The 25,133-nt window shown below is 40.8% G+C and overlaps 1 protein-coding gene across 1 annotated transcript in view; it reads left to right on the top strand.

Moving 5' to 3' along the window:
* Positions 1 to 25,133, top strand: part of GRIP1 (glutamate receptor interacting protein 1) — a 154,482-nt gene that overhangs the window by 109,590 nt on the left and 19,759 nt on the right. Inside the window, exons 13-18 of the mRNA XM_012642012.1 lie at positions 8,006 to 8,150; positions 10,346 to 10,485; positions 10,657 to 10,851; positions 21,930 to 22,086; positions 22,925 to 23,036; positions 23,160 to 23,204. Coding sequence (XP_012497466.1) covers positions 8,006 to 8,150; positions 10,346 to 10,485; positions 10,657 to 10,851; positions 21,930 to 22,086; positions 22,925 to 23,036; positions 23,160 to 23,204 — 794 coding nt within the window. The remainder of the gene's footprint in view (positions 1 to 8,005; positions 8,151 to 10,345; positions 10,486 to 10,656; positions 10,852 to 21,929; positions 22,087 to 22,924; positions 23,037 to 23,159; positions 23,205 to 25,133) is intronic.

Here is a 25,133-nt window from a genome sequence, read left to right as displayed (position 1 = left end):
ACATATACCCAAAATAAAATTATAAATATTGGTGTTAGAGACATATTTACCCAAACCAAATTTTCTCAAATTGGTATACCAAAAGATATACTCATTCAGACGTGTTTTTATAAAAGATAATTATTTCAAAGTTATCATCTCATCACTGATTTGGAGGAACCTATGTGATCCTAGTATCCTCTTTGCTCATGAGATTATGAATATAATTTGAGTAACTGAATTCTTTCTTATTCAGAGCAAAACAAGGGAGAGAAAACCCTATTATTAGCAATGTTTGTTTGAGACAAAGTCTCACTCTGTCTCCCCGGCTAGAGGCTAGAGTACAGTGGCATCATCGTAGCTCACAGCAACCTCAAATTCCTCAAGTGATCCTCCTGCCTCAGCCTCCCAAGTAGCTGGGACTACAGGTTGTGTGCCACCATGCCCAGCTAATTTTTCTATTTTTTGTAGAGATGGGGTCTCGCTCTTATTCAGGCTGGTCTTGAACTCCTGAGTTCAAGCGATCCTCCTGCCTCAGCCTCCCAGAGTGCTAGGATTACAGGCATGCGCCACTATGCCTGGCCATGACCACTGATTTTAATCATTTTACTCAAGTGTTGAATGAGACATTCAAGAGAGTCTGAATTAATTCTGTTTCTAGCCCAGGCTGGGGGAAACAGTAGAATGAAATGACAGAGAACACTGGACTGGCTTCACAACTAACATGCTGGGAAACTTGGGCAAATTAACTTCTATGAGCATCAGTTTCCTCATCTATAAATGCCCATTTAATGCCTATTTGGCATGGCTGTTTTAAGAATCAAAGGAGGAAATATATTTAAGCATTCACCAATAGTAGAGTCAAATAGTTCTTACATGGGTCCAAGGCTCCAATACAATGACTGCTACCCAATCTCTAGGTCTTCAAAAATGCAGATAATCCTCTTGAAATGAAATCTGTTGTTTTGCCTTGATTGCATCTGTGTCTAGTGTAAATGAAGAAGGGAGAGTTTGGTGATCTGGCTAGGGCCTGAGTAGGAACACCGAAGCAAAGCGGTAGAGACATTTGGGGATTTGTGGGAAGAGAAGGAGGTTTGCAAATCTATCCCATATGGTTTCCAAAATTCTGCTTTTTATGACACCTTTTTCTTTTTCTTTTAAAGACAGAGTCTTCCTCTGTCACCCAGGGTAGAGTGCAGTGGCATCATCGTAGTTCACTGCAACCTCAAACTCCTGCGTTCAAGAGATCCTCCTGCCTCAGCCTCCCGAGTAGCTGGGGCTACAGGTGTGCACCACCATGCCCGGCTAATTTTTCTATTTTTAGTAGAGTCGGGGTCTTGCTCTTGCTCAGGCTGGTCTCAAATTCCTGAGCTCAAGCAGTCCTCCCACCTTAGCCTCCCAGAGTGCTAGGATTACAGGCATGAGCCACCTTGCCCGGCCTGTATTACCACCTTTGCGTCAATCAAATACACAGCTGTTAATGATTTCTCTCTTGATTTAGAGCATCTCACTCTAATACATAGGATGTTTTTAGAGATCATAAATGCAGTGGTTTACCTTCACAGGCTCCAATCTGTGTAGAGAAATGTTTCCAGGCTGCAGCTTGTCCCATCCGAAGCAAATTACCTTTATATAGCCTATTGCGTATTAAATCTGTCCTTCAAAGATTCGGGCTTTCATATTTTTTTCCCCAATTCACCAGTGTTAAGCCAAGCTAAGTAATTTGTAGTAGCTTTTCCCCCTAAATCCTAGATTGAAGTAGCAGAGATGCCCCATTATAAGCTCCCAAGAATGATCCTGGTTATGCTAGAAGCGGTAGAAGGGGGTATGTTGGCAAGACCCTGGCTGCAAGAAGGGCCTATGACAGGAAAAAGAGTCCTCTTCCCTTTTTTCGTGCTTGATCTCTCAGAGTGATGGCTCTCAAACTTGGGCGTGCATCGGAATCACCCACAGGGCTTCTTAAAGCACAGATGACCGGGCCCCTCCCCCAGAGTTGGGTCTTGAGGGGAATTCTTGCAAAATCGAGAATTTGCATTTCTAGCAAGTGCCCAGATGATGCCAAAACTGCTGGTCCTAGAACTATACTCTGAGAAATGCTATCACCTAAAAAACGAACTAGTTTCGAGATTAATAAATTATCACTTACATAATGAAATTTGAATTCTACGTTTAAACACTCCACACACCTATTTAGAATTTTGACACGACTGTAGGTAAAATGATCACACCAACAAGAAGGAAGCTGTAGAGTGTTGTTCTAAATGGTTTATTTCGTCAGGCCTGTCCAAGAAATTTAGCCATACTCCAAAATTAATTCCATCGCTTTTAGTTGAGGTGAACTTTAATTGACCCACACATGTCTGCTTCCAAAGGCTCTCTCCCAAAGACTAGCTCCTGTTTGGCCGCAGAAGCAGCTGCCATTATGGATTCTAGCCAGATAGTGTTCATTTTGTTAAACAGGCGTTACTCAAGAAGCCTGAGAATAACATTGCAGATAAGTAATGCAGCAATTTTGCATCTGTTCCGTGGTCCCATTAATTTTCTTAACTAGAGCTGAGCAGAACAAACAAGTAGGCTGGCCCCCTTTCCTGTCTTTCACTAATAGTTGTAAACCTTCTGCTGTGATATGAAAGCTGCTTATAATATCATTAACATCTGTTTAGGCTTACTTTGAAACTTACTGGTGATTCTGCATTTTTCCTTCTCGGAAAGTTTCCCTGCTCGTTAAATACTCTAGTTGCTCCTTTCGAAGCCTTGCCTCAAGGAGAGCGTATCCTGGAGAGCTCCCACCTCCAAAACGCTCTGAACATCCCCTTCTAAATGGCTGTTATTACCCTCCTCCTAAGCTGCAGGGCCTGGTGGGTGCCAGCTGGGTTAAAGGCCGAGAAGGCAGATGGAATTGGAAGTTCTGACTGAAACTGACTCAACATTCTTGGAACAGTGGAGGGAGAAAGTTCTAGGTTTGCTGTTCCATCAATGGCAGCCCAGGTCAAATTCTCCCACTTTGAATGAGCCAGATTGGGTTTGCCGCACCCGTCTTGGAGAAGGAAACTAGACCTTGGGAGCAGGAGGGTGACCCACAAAGCTCTCTTAGAGATCTCTTCCTGGGAACCAAACACTACATGCTAACATTCATTCATCCTTTTGCTCATTTGTTCAAGCGTTTGCTGAGTTTTCCCTGGTGCCAGACATAGTTCTAGGCTATGGGGATATGAAGATAAAAATCTCTGTTTTCAAGGTGATCCCATTCTAATGAAGGAGACAACTAAACAAATCCTCAGCACATTGACTGCCACACACAAAAAAAGCAGAAACTTTTCCTTGGGACCACAGTGTTTTATTACAAAAATAGAATAAAAACTTTGAGGGTAATTTAAAGGTAAATATAAATAGAAAAACAAAATTTATTGACTTCCATTCATTTAATCGATGTTTTTAGAATTAAATTGTCAACTGTAACAATAAGAACATCAACAAGTAAGATTTTACATATGCTTCACGCGGCCCCGGGGTCACAATTAGAGTGGGTTAAATATAACTCTCATGGCAGTTAATGTGTTAAAATACAGAGTGAAGAGTACATGCTAGAACACGCACTCTCAAGAGGGGCAAAAATTGCTTCTTGGGAAGCAAATGGTCTTAGATATTTCATCACAACAGCTCGTGGCCCTCCAAATCGCAACCCTTCCTGATTGGATCTTATTCCTTACTATTTAATTTCTCTCATTAGGGAGAATTTTAAATTAACTTACCTTTTCTCCGTGGCAAGGAGCAAAAACGAAAACAAAAGGTTTCGAAACACTAGAAGAATGCCCAGGAGCTGTGGGTCTCATGGGAAAGGCCTCTAGACTGAGCCGAGGAGCCAGGAAGGCTTCTTGAACAATAAGGCATCTGAGTCAAGCTCTGAAGTAAAAGTAGAAATTCTCCAGGGGAACAAGTGCGAGAAATATGTTTGTACACAGGAAGTAACAGATGCAAGGGTTAAAGATGTTAGAAAAGTGCTTTTTAAGGAACTGCAATGGTTCCATGAAGAGAGAATTCAGGAGATTGGATTGGGATGGGGAGGAGGGTGTGACCCTCTGGAGAGACAGAGGCTCCAGCTCAGCTCTTGCAAGGGGGTTCTATTTGATTCTTAAGGAATTGGGGAACCAATGAAAAGCATCAAGTAAGAGAGTAACATATTCAGAATTGTGTTTTTAAAATATTCTGGGAAGAAACAAGAAGGAATTACGTGTTGGCAGCACTGGTGGAAGTAGATGTGAGGAGGAGGGGCAAAGGCGGGGTTCCCAGCAGGAAGACCATGTAGGAGGAAGCCATTGCCCTGAAAATCTGGGGAGAGCCAAGATGGGGGCGTCCTGGAGAGCAGCAGTCGTGGGATGCTCTGGGCACCTTGCCGTGTGGGCAGACGGGCCATATGGTCTGGATGAGACCATGTGCGGGCAGCTGCCACCACCGTCGTCTAGGAAAGGAAGGAAGCCAGTCTAATTAAATAACTGTTTACTCAAGGCAGCCACCCAGGGTTTTCTAGAAGAATATTATTTTCTTTTTGAAAAAATTATTATGAAATTTCAAATATATACAAAAGTAGAGAAAAATAACATAATGAATCATCATGCATGAGCCAGTATCAACAGTGATTGACTTACAGCCTATCTTGCTTCATCTATACTCCCAGTCTAATTTCTCCACCTCAGTCAACACAGGATTATTTTGAAGAAATTCCAGGCATCTTATCATTTCATCTTGTAAATATTTAATATTGCTAATGTATCCAAAAGATACTCTTTTAAAAACACATAACTAGGCTGGGCACCGTGGCTCATGCCTGTAATCCTAGCACTCTTGGAGGCCGAGGCGGGAGGATCGCTTGAGCTCAGGAGTTCGAGACCAGCCTGAGCAAGAGCGAGACCCCATCTCTACTAAAAAAATAGAAAAATTAGCCAGACAACTAAAATAGAAACAAGTAATTAGCCGGGTGTGGTGGGGCACGCCTGTAGTCCCAGCTACTTGGGAGGCTGAGCCAGGAGGATTGCTTGAGCCCAGGAGTTTGAGGTTGCTGTGAGCTAGGGTAAGGCCGTGGCACTCTAGCCCGGGTGACAGAGCAAGAGTTTGTCTAAAAAAAAAAGAAAAGAAAAAAGGACTTGGGCTTTTCCTCAGTGTGATGGGAGCCATTGGAGGGTTTTGAGCAGAGGAAAAGTGATCTGAGTAAAAACACATAACTAAATAACATCATCACCTTAAAATACTAGCAATAATTCTTAATATCATTAAATATTCACTCAATGTTCACATTTCTGTGATTTTTATATATATACACAGACAGATGGATAGCTTTTTCGTTTGTTTGTTTTGAGACAGGTTCTTACTCTATTGCCCAGGCTGGAGGGCGGTGGCATGATCATTGCTCACTGCAGCCTCTAACTCCTGGGCTAAGAGGATCCTCCTGCCTCAGCCTCCCAAGTAGCTGGGACTACAGCCGCACACCACCATGCCTGGCTAATTTTTGTTTAGTTGGTTTTTGTAGAGACAGACTCTTGCTCTTACTCAGGCTGGTCTTGAACTCCTGAGGTCAAGCAATCCTCCCGCTTTGGCCTCCCAGAGTGCTAGGATTACAGGTGTAAGCTACCACACCCTGTCTCTCTTTTTTATTTCTAACAATTTATTTGTTGAAGAAATCAGAAATAAGCATTCATTTCTGTCATAATCCAAATACTGCATCACCTCGTCCTGTTTCTGCCCCAGTGTGGTCAGGGGAATGTGTCCTCCCTAGTTAAGACGCTGTCATTTTCTTGATTGGCATCTCCATTACTATCTAAACTCATCGAGTCCCTAACAATTGCCTACTAGTTATAGTGAGGTCTCACATGCCGAATGAAAAGTGTCCCCAAGTAAGGTGACCAGAAACTGACTATCCTAAACCTACTTGCTTCATCTCTGGCTATTTTGTCACCTTTGTGACACAAGGATGAATCATCTAAAAATAACACAAACTACTTACTGGGTTGCCTAAGGAATGAGCTAACTAGAACGAGGTCAACCCGTTTGCCCAGCAAGTAGGGCGGCACCCAAACTCACCTTCCCATGGACCAATCTTTGTTTTCATCTGGAATAGTTTCAACTGAAACTTTCCACTGGTTCCTGGGTCTCCAGGTGCTGGACAACTGTCATTTCCTTCAAATCCCATAAAAAGCTGATGCCCAAACCCTAAATCCTCAGTGCGCATTGACGAGCTTGTGCTCAGCTTGCCCTGTATGGAGAGCATGAAAGGTCAAGTCTCTCCTATGGCACACACACCCCACTGAATGGCCAGGAGAGCGCCCAGCAGTAACGAACGTTTAACTATGCCAGGGCTTACTAATTGACTAACTTATCCAGATTTTTATCCAGAATATAGTGGGCGGCACAGGCTGCAAAGTACATGTAATATATCCAATAATAACCTATTCATTTAGGTTAAAGCCAGCTCTGAAGGGTGACAAAATATCATACTATAGGAAAATTTAGACTTTTTATTATTCGATTACCCTGTATGCTGAGGCTCCTCTCAGGAGCCCTTAGCAGATCATCCCCAGCCCAGTGGCCACAACTTAAGCAGCAGCCGGGAAGAAGTTTGTGAACCATCAGAGCTATTTTAGGCTTGATATGGAAGATTCTCAGCTGCTAATATAAATTTGAGTCTGATATTGAAGTTTTTATACACTAAAATGTTGATATAAGCATTGCAGTGTGTGGTGGATGGTCCTCAATTCTCAGTGGATGGAGCTTATGAGGAGTAGAGCACTCAGGGAGTGGAGGTGATGGCTTCGTTCCAAAACTCCCAATCTATGGCCAGAAGTGAAGCAAACGCAGGCAAGAGAGGACACGTTGTTTCCCACATTACTTTACAGACCTTTCATTTTATATTCACCCTAATCCTTCACTGCACACACAGATAATTGAATTGTTAACTCAAGCTTCTCTTTTCCTCCTTATTTTAGGATTTCATATTGTAAATGAACAGCTGTTCATTGCAAAAACATGGCCATGTTAATGCTTGGCTATGATACAGTCTAACTGTAAAAGATGACTATTTTGTTAAAGTAGCTACTGGACCATTTCATTGTATCCTTAGGTACAGAAATGAAACGGCTCCTTAACCATTCACAGCTCCCAGGCCCAAGTAATAAAACAAGAAATGCCCAAGAACTTTAAGCATGTCAGAAGCAAATACAACCCTTTGAATTCTGAGACTTCATATTTGCAACCCAGCATCCACCGTGTTGAAGGTGGCCCGTGACATCTTTCTGGCCAATGCTTTAGGCAGACCACATTCACAAAGGTCTTCATGGTAATGTTAAATAGCCCAAATTAGTTCATGACAGTGTGGTAGCCTGGTATCGCTATTGAAACACAGCGTACAATGGCTTTTACTCTGTTAAAAGAGGAGAGAGAATCATTCATACCTCCACTTTAATATCCATGAATTCATCAATAGGACTCAAATTTTAAGACGTTCAGTGGAATGATACATAAGGGATTCCAGATTTCCCACTGTTGCCTGCAAGCTAAGTCCCACTTAACCATGTGTGTGTTATCATTTGCTCCAACCATTAGCAAAACAACTTTTCTATGTTGAAAGTTAGCTTGTGAGTAAAGCCTGAAAACAGAAATAGCATCTTTGCTCCTGTGTGACTCTCTGCTCCCATATTACCTCCTCAGTCATATGTTTATTCCCCAGGTATTTATCACAGACTCACAAAATGCTAGGCAAGCACTATGCTAGGTGTGGAAACAGTTGGATCAGTCACAGGTTTAAAACATAAGTCATTATGCAGTGTCCCCTTCCCTGGCACTGACGATGACTCATCCCTGAATCAGAATGTAAGCTCCTATTAAGGAAATGCTACTTCCCCAAATGATTATTTTCTCAGACATGATGCATTTGATGATGATGTTTCGAATTTTCTACTTTACGTATGAATATATGTGTCTTATTATTTTGCTCTTTCCGAAGAAACCAATTATGACTCCTTGGCATTTATTGCAGATGAGCAAGAAAGTTCCGGAGCAATTATTTACACCGTGGAGCTTAAACGCTATGGGGGGCCCCTTGGCATCACAATTTCAGGAACTGAAGAGCCGTTTGATCCTATAATCATTTCAAGCCTCACTAAAGGGGGATTAGCTGAAAGGTAAAATCTGAAGGAACTGCTATAATTACCTGTGTCTGAGATGGGCTTCCTTCCTCCCAGCTGCATAAAAACAAGCTCCCCTCGCCTGGTTGGTTATCTGTTGGCTTTTTCAAATCCGCACAAAGGATTGATTTTAGAGCTTGAGATCTCTCAGGCAGAGCCCAGACTTGACTTTGAGGGGCATCTTACAGGCAGTAAAAGATGTCATGGGCTGAGCATTGATATTACTCTCTGAGATGTATAAACTGACCACAATTGACTGGAGGTGGATTTATATTGTGTCCATTTTGGGAGGAGGAAACTAAAGTTCAGGGAGGTTAAAAGGCTTGTCCGGTTCAATTCAGCAAACATTTACTGAGCCTCTATTACCAGATAGGTGCTGTGCTTAGCTGCTGTGTTTTCCAAAGAGGATGATACAGGCAGCTTCATCTTCTAAGATTAAGGGAAACAAAGTGTAGTGACCCTTCCTAATAATATCGTGTAATTTGGAATGTCCATTTGTTCCTTTGGCAATGATGCACACCCGCCCCCATTGCCCATCCGTTCCTCAGCCGCTACTAAACTGCATTTCTATCTGATACACGTTGTCAAGCCCATAACAAACCCTGTAACAAAATCTGTCCTCCAGTAACCCAGCTCAAGGATGCACAAAGACATCATTCCCGCTGACACTTGAAGACAGTGGTTTGCAAAATAGAGACATAGCATTGCAGAATTTTGGAGCTGCAATGTACCTCAGAAATTAGCTCATACAACATCTTCATCTGTCAGATGGGGGCACTGAGGCAGCTCAGAAAAGGTGACCCCGTTGAAATTTAATATTCTGATATTAGCAGAGACATCTGCGATATGATATTCTTCAGACATCTCCCGTTCTAGATTTCTCTATTATAGAGACGGTCTTGGGTATCTCTGATGGAGAGACAACCAAGAAAAGATTCATATTGACCTAATTCAGGAACCTACTGGTAAAGTGTCTATGGTACACATGGAACTTTCATAACCTGGAGACTTTTTATGAGAGAATGGAGAGATCTTTTTATTTTATTTTTTTTTTATTTCAGGGGAAAATATTCCTTGAGAGTAGATGCAGTGGTAGAGTTGTTAAGTGGCCTCTCATAACCCATATGACCCTGTGTCACTTCTGTTGACCCGTTGCTGCTGCACAGCACGGCCACCACACCATGGAAGCAAGCGGTGTCAGAGCAGAGTCACAAGCTGCCCTGTTAGCTGGGTCGATGCCTCGCTCCCTGTATTCGAAGTGAGCGTGTACAACAGGAGACGAGCATGTGGGATTCCGGCTCTACAGCCTTCAACCCAGCACAGAGATCTGAGTGTTACCATCCCAGGGCTTCCCAGCTATGAGTCTATTCCTTCCCCACCAGGGCCTCCAAACGGGGACAGGTGTGCTGAGCACCAGGATTGTAAATTCCAGTCTGCTAGTTCAGAACTGGGTGAGGATGGGAAGAGAAGGGAAAAGAGCAAAGGTTTATTAGTTCATTGATCAATAAATTATTTTCTTTTTCTACATTTCAAGCAGTGTACAAGGCCCTTTACATATGTTTTCCTATTTAATCCTCAGGGCTTCTCAAAGATACGATTATCCCCTATCATAGTGATGAAGAAACTGACACCCAGAGAGGTTAAAATAGGGTACCCAGGTCACACAGCTGGGAGGTGGCGGAGTTGGATTCAATCGTGCACTAATTGATTCCTGCATTCAGCCTTTTTCAATCTTTGGAATCATCCATTAGGGAGGCCCAGGGTCTGGTGTGTGTCTGCATCTCTCTGAACCTCACTCGTGGTGAGCTGGGTGCTGATTGGGTTAAACATTTTAAATCTGTAGAAAGAAAGAATGCTCCATGCTACCCATCGCCACATTTGATGTTCAACATTATTCACTTTCTTGGGATTTTTCAAGGGGATTACCAAATGACTCAGCTTTCTTGGAATTTAAAAAGCACACCATTTTAAAAACAAATTAAAACAATTTTTCTAATTTTATTGGAAACTTAAAATTAATTCACAACAGATGCAGTTATCTTATAGCATTGCCCAGGAGAAAGCTAGAAGAAGGGGCTCCTGGAAATCCTTGCAAAGTCTTTATTATTATGACTGTATAAAGCATGTCAGGGAAGCTGTAATCAGCAGCACGCAGGGATTATCTATCTTTCTATCACTATTTGGTGTTTCAGGACTGGTGCAATCCACATAGGAGACCGAATCCTTGCCATCAACAGCAGCAGCTTGAAAGGGAAGCCTCTGAGTGAAGCCATCCATTTGTTACAGATGGCAGGAGAGACTGTCACCTTGAAAATTAAGAAACAGACAGATGGTGAGTGGGTCGAGAGCCACAATTAAGGATTTCCAGTGCATTTCCTTCTGCAAAAGAACGTGCTAGTGTCTATGTGTGTATTTCTAGGGAAACGAATCTGCAGCTAGAGTATTTGAGTATCCTTTAATTTACATTTATTCTGATACTTAAACTCCTCTCCTGTCTATAAAGCCCAGTCGGCATCAAGTCCCAAGAAGTTCCCCATTCCCAGCCACATGAGTGACCTGGGAGACGTGGAGGAGGACTCGTCCCCGGCGCAGAAGCCAGGCAAGCTCTCCGACATGTACCCCTCCACGGTGCCCAGCGTGGACAGTGCTGTAGACTCATGGGATGGGTCTGGAATAGACACCGGCTATGGGAATCAAGGTATGTCCTTGCTTTGGGGACAGAGGACTTGTCATTTCTGAAGCCCTTGCTTCTCAAAGATTCATCCTGTGCTCCCTGAGGAGAATATCTTTCTTTAACTTATGTCTGCTTTAGCGCAACCATATTGAACACACTGAGTACTTTCACTCGGCTGGCCTTGCATTACCTCCCAGTGCTGATGAGTCTTGAACATTCATCAAACACTAACAGGCCCCCTTAGAACTACTGATGGCCAAGTGTTCAATCCAGAGCTTGCCCTTCAAGTTTAGATTAATATGAGGCAAACCATACAATAAAGTGGCTCTCTGAAGACATGCCCTATTATTTTATTTTTTTAGCAAACTTTCCACAAAGATGGATTGGGAGTTCTGAAGAGGTGCAGAAGAGATTAGTCAATGATTTGTGACCCCATTTATTCCTGCCCACTCCTAACTTTAAACAGAAACTTGTTGGCGTTTCCCTGAATACTCATTATTGGAGAGTTGTAATCACAATATAGGAAAGTATATAGTAGATTTTTCTTGATAGATGTCATCTTCGTGTGAAGAAATATTATCTATATTAAAAGTTAAGCCTTCTTCCCAGAGCATAAATACCTAAAAACGTGTCAGACTGAATACAGAGCATAAACTAATAGCTCCTTTAAAAACTGTTTCGTTCCCAATGATCCATAGCATCAAAAGAGAAGTGTGTCAAAATTTCGTGGTATTTCTCCTTATCTGAGCCTTCCCTTCTCTAATGCCCTGTATAAATTCCAGCCTCCGAATGAATCCTTCGTGTGCTCTAGGTTCAAGTCAGTCAAAGAATAAAATACATAAACAAACAGTGGGGAGAACACATTGCTTTGTAACTTAGTGAACTGTACTTTGAAGAGAGTTTTGCTCTCTTCTGGTTTTCCTGGTTTTCTTCTCTCAGCCTGTCTTTGCTGTGTCACTCTCTGTTAAGTCCTCCGGAAAAAAAAAAGTGGAAAAAAAAGAAAGGAAATATTTCAAAGTTATCAAGCTGTTACTTTATTAGAGAGGATATTGGAGTTTGGTGGAGAAAATATTTTGAACACCTAAAATAGAATTAGGGCTTTCATTTATCTAGCAATTAATTTCTCTAAATCATAATGCCTTGTGACAAGTTAGCTATGCTACCAAATAACAGACATTCTCCTTGCCTGAGAATGAATGGGCCACCAGAGGACACCAGGTAAAGGACCCAAGTCACATTCTATCAGAGTAGACTCTGAGGTTAATTTATTAATGTGTGCGTTTGTTTATTGTCGATTTTTTACTGTGGGGACGTTTTTGTTACACAAAGACTTCTGTGAGGGTGCTGTTGACGTTAATGAGCTCTGCCCCATAAGCTGACACATCGGAACTCAGCTACTCCATCCCTTTAACCACAGGAACAGGACTGTAATTAGCATGCTAAATATAGGACCTGTCCCTCATTAGTAAGAGACAAGGAACCAGTTATTACTTATGAAGCATCTTGAAAATTTGAATAGTAGTCCTAATAATATTAAATTTGGCATTTGCAATTTAGAAATCTCTGTGAGTTGAAGGGAGCTAAAGCATGAGTAGAGACAATGGCAATCAGGACAGAATCGAAGTCCTCCAACATAATGAAAAAACAGTGACAATCCCTTACATTAGTAGAACACTTCAGCGTTTACGAAGCGCTTTCACATCACTAACCCCCAGCGATTCTCATAACGAACACGCAAGTTGAAGGCCAGTGTCGATGACGGGATTTCAGTGTTTGGAGAGGGTCTAGAGGGCAGCTAGCCTGGAGTCCCGTGCAGCCCTTGGTGCTGGGTCTTGCCTCAGTGCACGCTGACATGCTCATGCACTAGAGGGCCCGAGGTGACAGGTTTCTCTCTGTGTGAGGCAGCCCTCCCATCTCCACGAGGCTCTGACAACGCCAAAGTTCTCGCTGGTATTGAGCTGAAATCTGCCTACTAGCCCTAGTTCCTCCCTCAAGGTCATTCTGAACCAGACTAAAGCCTCTTCCGTGACAGCCCTTCACATACTCAGAGACTCATGTCTCTTTTGAAGCTTTCCTTCTCCAAGCAAAATAGCCCCAGTTCCTTTAACTGTTCCTTACGTAACTTACTTTTGAGTATCTTTATCATCCTAAGGCCTCTCTTCAGAATGTGTTCAAATTAATTCTGTACCGATTAAAGTGTAGCATTCAGAAAGGAAAGTCATACAACAGTCTGACAGCCCAGAGCCAAGCAAGCCTGGCACCTTTGTCGCCGAAGACAGTGGAACCAAGAATCAATGCAGTCTACCTCGACATAAGGATTTTAGTGGTCGTATCATATCTGTCACTCATTTTGAGCTTAGATCTCAAAGTCAGGCTTTTTTTCTTCTTCTTCTTCTTTACTTGTGATATAGAGTTAAACCAGAGCTCTCCAGATGGAGCTTGTGAGGTTGACTTTTTCAAAGCAAGACATAGAACCAAACTTTTATTTTTCTTATTAAATATCATGTTGTAAGACACAGCTTCTCTCTCCAACCTGTCCCTTCAGCCTCTCAGCAGGCTGTCTATCTTATCCTAGGAAGACCTTGCACATTCTCACTGTTCCCTTTAAGTCTATAATAGTGGCCCCCTTCCCAATAGAGCGTTGTACCGCCATGATGCACGTCTTCTTCCTTGGGCCAGAAATCAATGTCTTTGCAGCCACGTTTTATTATTCTCTGCTTCTTCTCCAAAATGCCAAACTTGCCCTATGCATTCATTTAACAAATACGTAATGACTGGCACAATAGAAGGCCAATATACAATGTGTATATACTGTTGGACAAAAGAGACATGGTCTCTGTGCTCATGGAAGAGGTCACTCAGCTGAAGGGCCAGTTAACAAGTAAGCAAACATCTTATTACCAACAGTGCTAAGTATTATTAAATAGTTAATGAAAAAGGAAATAGGATGGAGTGATCAAAGCTAGTGGAAAAAGAAGATATGTGGTCAAAGAAGTCCCCCAGTGGGGACGCCCCTCAATCCTGTTGTGTCGCTCTAGCATGGAGACTTCTTCCAGTCTGCCTCTGGGTCAATGTCTTCCACCCCCTACCCCTTCTCTTGCCCCTTACATGCTCATGCCCTCCTGCCTTATCAAAATCTGCTTTGGGCCCCCTGTGTCTTATTTTTTCCTCCGAACTCAGAAAACCCTATGATTTGCTTTACTTGGATTTAGCAAAAGTTAGTACAGGAGGAGACTGACAAATTGGCCTGGACTCTGCCATTCCCGTGGACTGAGTAGCTCTTCTGGTCTCTGTAATTCTTGACTCTCAACTCAGGTAGTTATGTTTCTGTCTTATTTTTCTCTTTTTTGAGGTCATTTTAATCATTTCTATTCTCTCTGGAAAAAAAATCTCTTTCATCCAGGTTTCAAATGTATTTGCATAGAATTAAGTAATCTCTTATTTAGTTCTTTTTATTTTCTTAGTTTTTCTGATTATACCCCAATATCATTTCTTAATTGGTGTATTTGTGTTTTTGTTCTTTTCCTATGATTAGATTAGCAATAGTTTGTTTTATTCCCCCCCTCCCCAAAGAACTGACTTACATTTATTTATTCTACTCTGGGTTTTTATTTTTACATAAATTTTTGCTTTTAATTTGACTAACTCTTTCATTCAGTTCCTTTAGATTTTATTTCTTTTTTTTCTTGGAATTGGATGCATAATTTATTGATTTTCATTGTTTTCATAAGGATATGTTCCTTCCTTGTGTTTTCATAAGGATGATGATTAACTGATAAAGAACTCCAACATGTACAAAGTCCAACTTTCTTTTAATGTAGTTAAAGAATATGATAGACTCCATACAGAGCAAGTGACTCAACCATATCCTCCCCATGGCTGGGATTTTGTTTTTCTCTTACATTTCTTTCCTGATCTCTACAAGCTCATGTTTCATCTCCTCCTATTATCTTGCCTTGCCCATTTCCCCTGGGTTCTTATATTTCTGCTTTGATCTCTTGTTTTACAAAGATGATGGCTTTGCTGTGCTACGTATTTAAAAAATTTTGTGATGATCTATTGGGTGATGTTTATCATTTGCTCCATGGCAGACTGTTTCTCGTGAGGATCCTTTTCATCTGCTGTTGCTTTGTTTTTCTATTCCTTTGTTCCTGTTTTTTTGATATGAACTTGGAATACATCTATGCCAGTTCCTTTTAAATTACTGCTTATCAATGAACGAGACGATGAACTGGAAATTTGCTAGAGGTTCTGAGAAAGAGCCCAGGTGTGTTCCAGGCTACCAAGCTACCCCAGTTCACAGTGTTGCACACGTGAGGATGTTCCTCCTCAGCTAGCAGACACAGCAACCGCAGGCTGCTCGTAGGCAGCATTCCTCTCTGCTACCCTGACTCACTGAGAGATTGTTGCGGCACATCTGTATGTGTTTTCTTTCCCGGACTTTACCCTGGTGCCAAATGGGGTCCAGGGCACTTCCTGCCACCAGCCCATGTAATGCAATCTAGGATTCCAAACAAAGCGTTGCTGTATTTCCTGTCATGGTCCCCGCTTTGGTGGACTGGGCTGTCTATGAAATCTCTGGCCATAAGTGTCTTCTCACCACCACTACCACCTTTCTCCCCATTTGACTTTCACTGAATTTAGCAACTTTTCTTATGTAGTATTGTTTGAGAGGACATAAATATTCTGGTTGTGTTTAAGATGGCGTTTGCATTCTGTCATTTGTCATCACTTTTTGTTTTGAAAGAAGGCAGAACTCTCTCTCCATTGCCCTTTTAAAACCACAGCCTCATCTAAACGCTTTGCATATTTCTTGGCAAGAACAATTACAGATAGTCACATAAATGTACGATTTGATTTTCTCGTTCTTAACAAAATTAGGGCTTTAGGAAACAAATTTGGCATGGGATCATCCGGCTCACTTCCTTGTACTAAAAATGGTTTCTAAAAATGAAAACAACAGCGAGAGCTATAGTCCCAAAATTGTGAAGATTGGATTCCAAACTTCGTGACTATGAACCAACATTGTTTAGTTTGTTTTTCTAAGTTAGTACTGAGTGTGAATTAAGAGTTACTAATCTGCATTAGTACAGAAAACCAAATATTACAATGTTGGAGTATCAGAATTTTACAAATATCTAAGGTATAGTTTCCATAAAAGTAAAAATCATCAGCTAAGGATTCCATTCACTTTCAGAAGTATCTAAATTTGTGAAGACCTAATTTCCATTCTGCAAATAAATAAAACTAAACATTACTCTCCGTGAAAGGAATCTGGACTGAATTTTTTGCCTCACATTATGATACAAAGTGTAAGCCCAGATATTGAAACCCAGATGCATAAGAAATAAAGAAAGAAGAAAAAAAAAAAGAGAGAGAGAGAAGTTTCCAATTCTAAATCAAAGGATTAATTACTTAGGGCTGTACAATTTTAAAAATTATTTCTTTTTCCAATGTGTTTCTTTTATCAATTTTTAATTTAAAATGTAGTTTTCAATATCATACATGTACTTTCATTTTGTGTGCTTATGCCATCATTCAATAAAAACAGAGTTTAATTACATTCCTGGCAGTTGCTTTTCCTTACACCTGGGCTGCCTCATTTATTCCATTCCTACCCTGGCTTTCAAGCTGGACTCCTGGTGGAAAGGAATATTCCCCAGGGCTTGTTAACTTCTCAGCTGTGACAGCCAGCGTGCCTTTTACCTAAACCTAATTTTCCTGAGAGAGTCCCTGTTTTAAATCATGTTATCATCATCCACCTGCATCAGTTGTGGATTGAGTTTAGCTACATAGAAAATCCAAATGACGGCATTTAGACAACAGGGATTTATTTTTCTCTCAGTATAGTAGAGGTCCTGGAGGAGACAGGTAGCCTCATGGTGTCATCAGGACCCAGGTATATTTTTATTTCTACTGGCTTAGCATCTCTGATACCCCTCCATTGCCATTGTCTGTTAAGAAACCTCCATCAGGCCTGAAATATTGCAACTACTTCCTCATTTATCTTCTTTCTTTGAGCTTCTTATCATCCCACATTTCAACGATCTTTAGAAAAACCAAATCTAGTCATGCCACTCCCTTAAAACAAACAGAAAAACCCTCTCTTGATGGTTCTCTGTTGTTATAGGATAAAGTCAAAGGTCCTTAGTTTAAAACACAGAGTTCTTTGTAATCTAGTCCCCACCTACTCTGTCAGTCTCATCTTCTGATACTTCTTTGCTGTACCCTTTCCTACACACACCCTGGACTTGTCACTGTCCTCTAAGCAAGCTTTGGTCCTTGCTATGTTGTTAGCACTAGGTGTTTTTATATGTTAATCCACTCCTTCCTTTATCAATTCTAAATCCATTGAGAAATAGAAATTAGAGTCAGCTATGAATTAAAATATCAGCATTTTATTTTATTTTATTTATTTGCTAGAAAAGCTGGATTGGTCCTGTGGCCAGAATCAGGATTATTATTTCCCTACCCACAACCCAGGTCTAGACATTGGGACTTAAATTTAATAGAACTTAATAGAACCAAAAACCCCAACAATATAGTGACCTAAATTTTAAAGAAGTAGGCACTTCAGAGCTGGTATATAACTCTACAGTGTCATTAGGGACCCATGCTCCTAAATATTTCTGCTCTATTATGCTTAGCATTTGGCTTGCATCCTTGGAGTCACCTCATGGTCCAAGATAGTTACTGAGGCGCCAGCTATTTCATTTGCATTCCAAGCAGCAGGAACAAGGGTTGTAAGGGACCTCCTCAGAAGTCCCCTTAGCCATGTCATTGACCAGAATGTCTCACAGAGTTACATCTAGCTTTGAGGGAGGCTAAGAAAAATAGTTTTAGTCTGAGCAATAATTTGCCCACCCCAAAACTGATATTCTGGTACTAAGGATGAAGGGGAGAATGAACGTAGTCTGCCACGGTTACCTAACTGCCCAGTCAAACCTTCCTGCCTCCACCTAGCTCAGAGGGGCTCAAGAATGGGACCCAGATTTGCTTACTGCACAGCACAGCAACAGTGTGAGAGAATGAGTCCAGAGGAAGGCGGAAGGGGCTGAGTGGCATGCCCGGTGTTCTTTTCCAAAACTTGCGGATTAGGTAAATCGCATGACTCCTGTGGGGAGGAGTAAGTACAGATGGTAAGAGGGACTAGAATATTCCTGGAATGCTTTTCCCTCCTTAGGAGTAGAGCAGAAGCCCACGGATAGAATTGAGGACAGGAAGCAGTGTTTACCATGACTACAGCTTTACCAGGCTCTCTTCTGCTTGGCCAACCCAGTCTCACCCAACACCTGTTCCTAGTAAATGCCAGCTCGTTCTCTAATTCCAAGCTTGTTTGTCATTTTTCCTTTGGCACCTTTCATGTTCCACGTTCCAACCCCCAGACAGGTCTCTGTTCCTCCACATTAGTGTATTCAGACTACAAGGATAGCACATTCATGTGCTATTAGAATTCATACTTTCTATGCCTATTTCTTCTCCTCCTATCCGTGTACCAAACTGTGTGGTTTTTGAGGACAGGAAGCTAGTTTTATTTATCTTTGTACGTTAGTTCCTCATATAACATCTAACACTTAGGAGACACTCAGACACTTACTGCATTGGTAGTGCTGGGGCTTACCTCCTCTCCTAGTCTCCCCACTTTTTTATAAATAAGGAAATTGATATCTTAAGGAGTTGAATGGCTTAGTATATAATCACAGTGTACGCCTATGTTAATTAAAATCTCATCGTGTTCTAGGCATTTTCCTAAGTGTTCAGGAATATTCATACTCCTTAATTCTCTTATCAACCTGCTAAACTACCTATCATTATCCCCATTTTACACTGAGGTTTATTGGCCAAAGCTACCAAGCAAAGAAGTGACTAAGCTGCGATATGAACTTTAGTCTTTTCTTAACTTTAAAAAAAAATCTTATTTATTTTTGAGATGGGGTTTTGCTATGTTGCCCATGCTGGTCTTGAACTCCTGGGCTCAAGGGATCCTCTTGCCCCAGCCTGCCCACACCACCATGCCCAGCTACTTTTCTTACTTTAATCTCTGGGTCAACATAGCGTGGACTAGGCAAGAGTTGGGATCAGACCCAGGTCTTTTGACTTTATGCCTCACCCAAAGAGATCTGAATCTTATCCCCTTTTCATTCTCTGCTTGGTTGTAATGCAATAACCATCGCTAGTGCTTGCTAAGGCAGGGCATCCTTATTAGAGATGCACATGCCTTTCAAGGCTGGCATTTTCCTACTGACAGTGCTGCATATCTGCTCAAGCCCAACCTTATGCTCCGCCCAAGCCCATCTACTTACCAACAACAGTTGGAAAGAAAATCAGAAAGTCTAAAACATTAGGATTTCCCCAGGGAACTTAATGGCCACGCGGGTTAACGTTTATCAGAAAAGGATACTCCAGGAGGATACAGCAATTAGCATTTGGCTCTTAGAAAGTTCAAAGCCGTATAAAGAAAGTGAGGTACAGGCTTTTCCTAACTCTTTTTGTATCACAAGAAGTGAGACGTCACATACTGGGGTTGATTTGTTTGGTTCTGATGGAGAAAACGGATAGTCCATCAGAGGGAGCCAGGCTGAAATTCAGTGTTCCTCAGTCCCTTCCTTTCAAGAGAAGATTCATGGGCTTCCTTAATTCAACACTTTTGACAGAAAATGGCACATTCGTCACCCAAGACTTCCTCCCAAGTGGCTAGCCACACTTCTGCAGTTATCTGAGAAAAAGAGAAAATGAGCTATTCAACTGTAAATATTCCCTCTGCTCAAGGACTTCTAATCCTTGGTGTCCTAAAATAGAAGGTTCATAGAGTATTTCCATCATGTGGTGGGAGGCATTGCCCTGGGTTCTTGAGATCAAACCCTTTTCATCAGAGGGCATTATCCTCTGGACATCCTGCTTTGCCTGGGCTCTAACTAGTAGCAAGGAAGGCATTATAGGATCCAACAACAGTGGAGAGAAGGTGAACGAGGGAGAGGAAGTAGGGATGTCACAGAGACAGAATCATCTTATGTGATCAGGGCAGTTAGTTGTACTTGAAAATGGGGGCCCAGGAATTTCCCCAGGGAGCTTAATGGTCATAACAGTTAATGCTTATGCTATAGTAAGTGCTTTAAACACAGTAAGAAACACATATCCCATTGCAATCTAGTGCACACATGTGAACACATACACACACACAACACACACACACACAAGTCACAGCCTGCAGTGGTGGGTGAGGCAGTGTGTGATGATTACAGCACAAGCCATGGAGTCACCTGGAATCAAGGCCCTGCCTTCCCGCTGAACCCCCCCAAAGGATTTTGAAAAACTGTATACCCCACCACACACTAAAAATCACCGTCTAAATGTTTTTCTCCCAAAATTTAAATGCTTGCAAAGACTATAATTTCCAGTTTGTTATAAATAAGCTTTAAATGTATTTCTGTCAAAATCTGGGAGCCAAAGATTCAGCTCAAATTCGTGGAAAATGTCCGTTATATAACCTAATTGCCAAAGCCATTCCTCACTGTCTCACCCATCAAGTTAATCAGATGTAGCTCCCCGGCAGAGAAAAAAGTCAGACTTCATTTTGCAATTCAAATAAACATAATAATAATGTTCCAGCTTCCTAACCCTTACATCTATCATGCTTCTGAATTCTGGCTCTGAGACAGTGACGGATGAGTAAGAGAGAGGGGTGAAAGCCTTGCCAGGAATTTGCGCCTGGTTGAAATAAGGCCCTGCTCCCAAGAGACCTCATCATAGGAGCAAGGCTTTTCCAAATTATTCCTTGATTTGCCAGCTGGGAGTTTATATCCCAGGGCGCGAGCACCTTCAAAGGTTTGAGAAGGATGAGAAATAAGCCTTTCATTTGTAGAGTGGCAGAAGAACAATTGTTGAAGAGGAGGGGAGCTTGAAGAACCGGCAGATCTCAGACCCCTGGCACTGTCTCAGCTGAGTGCGTTTGGGAAGTAGTATGTATGGAACTGGAGGATCCGAAAACTGATTCTCCTAACATTATGGCTTGAACTCCCAGGACAGTTTGCAAATGGTCCTGGGTATTAATACTTGAAACCACTGTTTTAAGCCTTTAGTATCTTCATCTGCAAATTGCAAATAATAATGATACCCACCTTCAAAGATGGTTGTGAAGAATAAGGTGATACAAATAAAGTACTTAGTGAAGTCCTGGGTGCATAATAAGCACATATTGTTATTATTATTGTCATCATAATTTTATTATTATTAAACAACTATTATCATTGTTGCTGTTGTTGTTCAACCCCTCTAGTTTAACAATGTCATTTCCCAATGGACTCAGTAATCCCCAGGCCCAATTTTTTTTTTTTTATAAAACACATCAGAATTTTATTGCTTGAAGAAATACAGCATATGAAATCACAAGAATGTCAAAATAAAAAATCACTAGGCTTCAAACATTATCAGATGCAGTAAAATATTAATTAACCTGAACTCTGCATCAGAAAAAAAAAAGTGTGGGAAAATATCTAAGTCGTTTGCTTAAGAAACAGATATACTTAAAATAGAAAGTATAAGGATGTTACAGTACAAATTAGAAAAGCCAACATTTATTAACTTATTATTTTTCTAGACTAGACTACCTTTGGTACTTAAACTTCTTGAAAAACAATTCCTTCTATCTCATCTAAATGCACTTCAGGGATATGACATCTACGAAGTAACTTCAACGTAAAACATTCAGCGAAATTAACCTTTTTGTTACATGGGTAGAAGTATATTTAATAAACATATAGTATTTCCCTTTTACTAAAACTGCAAAATACGATCATTAAGAAATCTAATACTTATAAAAGTTTATTTCTTTAGCTCTCCAATTAGAATCCTGGCAGCCACAATCTATTTTTGGGCTTGGTAAATATAGAAATTTAAATTATTTGGCAATTGACATAGGAATTTAATTACTTCATACCATCTTAAGTGACTTTTCCTTTCTGTTTCCAAAATATAAACACTATTCCATTTCTTCAACACACTGGATTCCTATAATCACTACTGTACTTTATTTACTGAAACCAAATTAAAGCTTCTCTCTTTTAACAAGCAGATTGATGTTTAACACCTTGTCGATGTTTTAGGCGCTGGCTTTCAGGCCCCAGCATACAATTTCAACACCTATGACTGGAGGAGTCCGAAACAGAGAGGCAGTTTGTCCCCAGTGTCTAAGCCTCGGAGCCAGACTTACCCAGATGTGGGGCTGAGTAACGAAGACTGGGACCGGTCCACAGCCAGTGGGTAAGGTTGCATCCGATTCTGCCCCATCTTGCCCAGACCGGGGCAAGATTTGAACTTTGCTACTTCCAGTGGCACATATTGTTAGCATGGGCTTCGTGAAGCCACCGTAATCACTCGTGCTGGCCACGTGGCAGCATTCTAAAACGTATGCCTGACCAGCGGCAACCGGGGCACCACCACACAACAGGGCAAGAGCGAAGTTTCCCCTAATGAGAACAATAGTGGCACCTGGGAAAATCTACTTCTGTAAACTATGTTCTCACTCTGTGACAGCCACCTCTCTCTCCTTTCTTTTAAAAATTTCACATTAAGTTATATTTAAAAGAAAGATACATCAAGGGTCCCACATTTTCAGCAAAGAAGTATATTTTAGCATTTTGTTCCTTACCAAAACATTTTAGGGAAATTTATAAAAAATGATAGCATTTATTTATAATGATCTTTATAATAAGTGGGAAAAACACATTTTTCTCTTTTAGAGAAAAATTAGACTTACCTTTCCCTGTAGATATAGCAGCTGAAATATATTCCCATGTTCCATTCCATTCCAAGAGGGCCATGTTTGACACAGCTCCTTCAGCAGTAGCCAGGAATAATCTGGAATTCGGTTAGTAAGACCATGGACCCTCCTTGCATTCTTCATGACACTTTGCATTTCCCAAAGCACCCTCGCATTGGAGCTGACTGTACTTGGAGGCCGTATTTGGAAGAAAGCCAGACCCCAAATGAATCTCTTTCTATTTTTTTGTGTGAGATGGAGGAGAGAGAATCCAGATACAGAAAAAAAGCAAATTATGTCTGGCAAGCTCCTAATTCAGCCTGTGTTTCTTGACGACAGTTTTGCAGGGGCTTCCGACAGTGCAGAGGCCGAACAAGAGGAGAACTTCTGGTCTCAAGCGCTGGAGGATTTGGAAACCTGTGGACAATCAGGAATTCTCAGAGAACTGGAGGTAGCCTCGGTCCTGCTACTTACTTTTATCATTCTACATTCATTTTTTTTTTTTTTTTTTTTGGTCCTTTTGAGTTCGCATTTATCACACCAGTTCATTTAAAAGCTTTAACCCTTTCCACAGGAGAAAGCTGACAGGCGTGTGTCTTTGAGAAACATGACTCTCTTGGTAGCTACCCTTTATGTTTATATTTTTGCTTGTGAAGCTGCCTTCCCTGCCCCCCTGCCTTCTGGACAGCAATTTGATTTTAGACAATGCAGTTGAAAGTGTTTATTTCCCCATTTCCACCCCCCCCGCCAGGCTTACTGACTTGTGGCTTCTGCCATTGCTCCCTGCTAACCCTGACTGTTCCTGTCTCCCACCAAATCGCTACAGAAGCGAGCTTAGTCTCCCAGCCTCGGTGCATCCCATTCCCTTACTTGCTTTAGAAAGGTTTCTTTGGCATGTTTTCATTTGTACCCGGTATAGAAATTTGATCGTTAAGAGGAACATAAGAGGAAATTTTTACTTTATTTTGTTCTGCCCTTAAAATAGATGACAATGCAGCTGGTGAAAAAGGCCAGTCTCTTTGATAAGCGGCCAAAATATTACATGGTACTTTGCTGTTAATTGCAAATCCTGATTCCATATTAACTTAGTGTGAATTCAAGGAAGAATGAGATGGAGTATAATAGCTGAACTCCTGGTGAGTTCTTTAATCAAAGCCATGAATTTGCTGACGGTATTCACACTTTAGTCTGGGAAGTCCTGGACTGTTTCCTTTTATGTTCTTTTAAATTTTCTGAGCTGTAAAAAATAAAGTGGCAAAAGTCTCATTTTTGTTTTGATGTCATATGAGGTCCCCAAGTCACCATAAGGAATGTGAATGGCATAATGGGGTGAAACTCTTGCAATTCTAAAATGATTACTCATGTTTGTTATTTTGCTTCTCAATTGCATGTGTGGATTTTTTTATGTGATTCTAATGTTTGTGAATCTGCAAAGAGAATTATAAACAAAAATATTAGTTTGAATTTGTAAACATCATAGTATTACCTGGCATGAATTTCAGCTTCAGAGCACAGTTAAAGGATCTGGACATGGATAATCCTATAAAATTTAAATTAATTAACATGTTAGCAATTGATTCCTTTTTAGACAACTTTCAAAAAGAGCAGAATGCTTAAGTATCACCTGACTTATTTAAACTCTTACCACCTCCTGCATGTAGAATGACAAGTTAAAGTGGCCTCAACGGAATAATAATGGCCCAATTCACAATTATTGAACATACCTTTGCTTTTGAAAGCATGTTTCAGCTCATATGCCTTTTTCGTTTTGCATTTTAATACTTCTCTTTTGAAGAAAACACTGTCTTCTAATAGCTTCTTTTACATTCGGTAAAAAGAAAATGACATGAGAAGTAATACAATGAGGTTGTATTTTCACCCAGAAATTTAGTTATCTCATGAAAATAATGTCCATCAGCACAGGAGTTATGTTACCACAGCCTATAAATTTGCTCTAACATAGCTCCAGGCAGGCAGGCAGGCCCTTGAAATCCAGAAAGGAAATGGGTTGAATTTAGAAGCCAAAGAGAAATTAAAATCCTCAGCTAGGAAGAACGATTGGCAAATTCATAAATTAGAGTCATATTTACACTTTTACAACAAAGAATATTCACTTAGTCGTTTAAATGAACTCCATGCCCTTGATTGGAAATGCTGTTATGCAAAAAATATTGTTGGAGCTAGATTCCTGCATATCAAATTTACTTCCAGTATTAAAAGTTAAAGCACACTATAACACTAATAAAAGGAGGTTAGCTAAGATGAAAAATGATTACGGTTGAAATGAAAATGAAAATTAATTAATTTACTAATCATTTTCCCTACTGCTAGCAATAATTTCGATTCAGCTTTAGCAATGAAAAATGTATAGCTTTAACAAAGGAGAAAAATTTGAACAAGTCTTTGGATAAGTTTTTAGCCTCTCTTACTAGATATTTCTATAAAATATGGAGATTATAATGAGTTAATGCTTATGTGGCACTTAAACGTTCAATAAAGTAATAAAGGATTCAGTAGAAATTAACTATTATTATTTATTTATTTATTT

This window comes from Propithecus coquereli, unplaced genomic scaffold (assembly GCF_000956105.1).
Source record: "Propithecus coquereli isolate 6110/MARCELLA unplaced genomic scaffold, Pcoq_1.0 Scaffold172, whole genome shotgun sequence".
NCBI lineage: Eukaryota > Metazoa > Chordata > Mammalia > Primates > Indriidae > Propithecus > Propithecus coquereli.
This window is presented reverse-complemented; position numbering and strand designations above follow the sequence as displayed.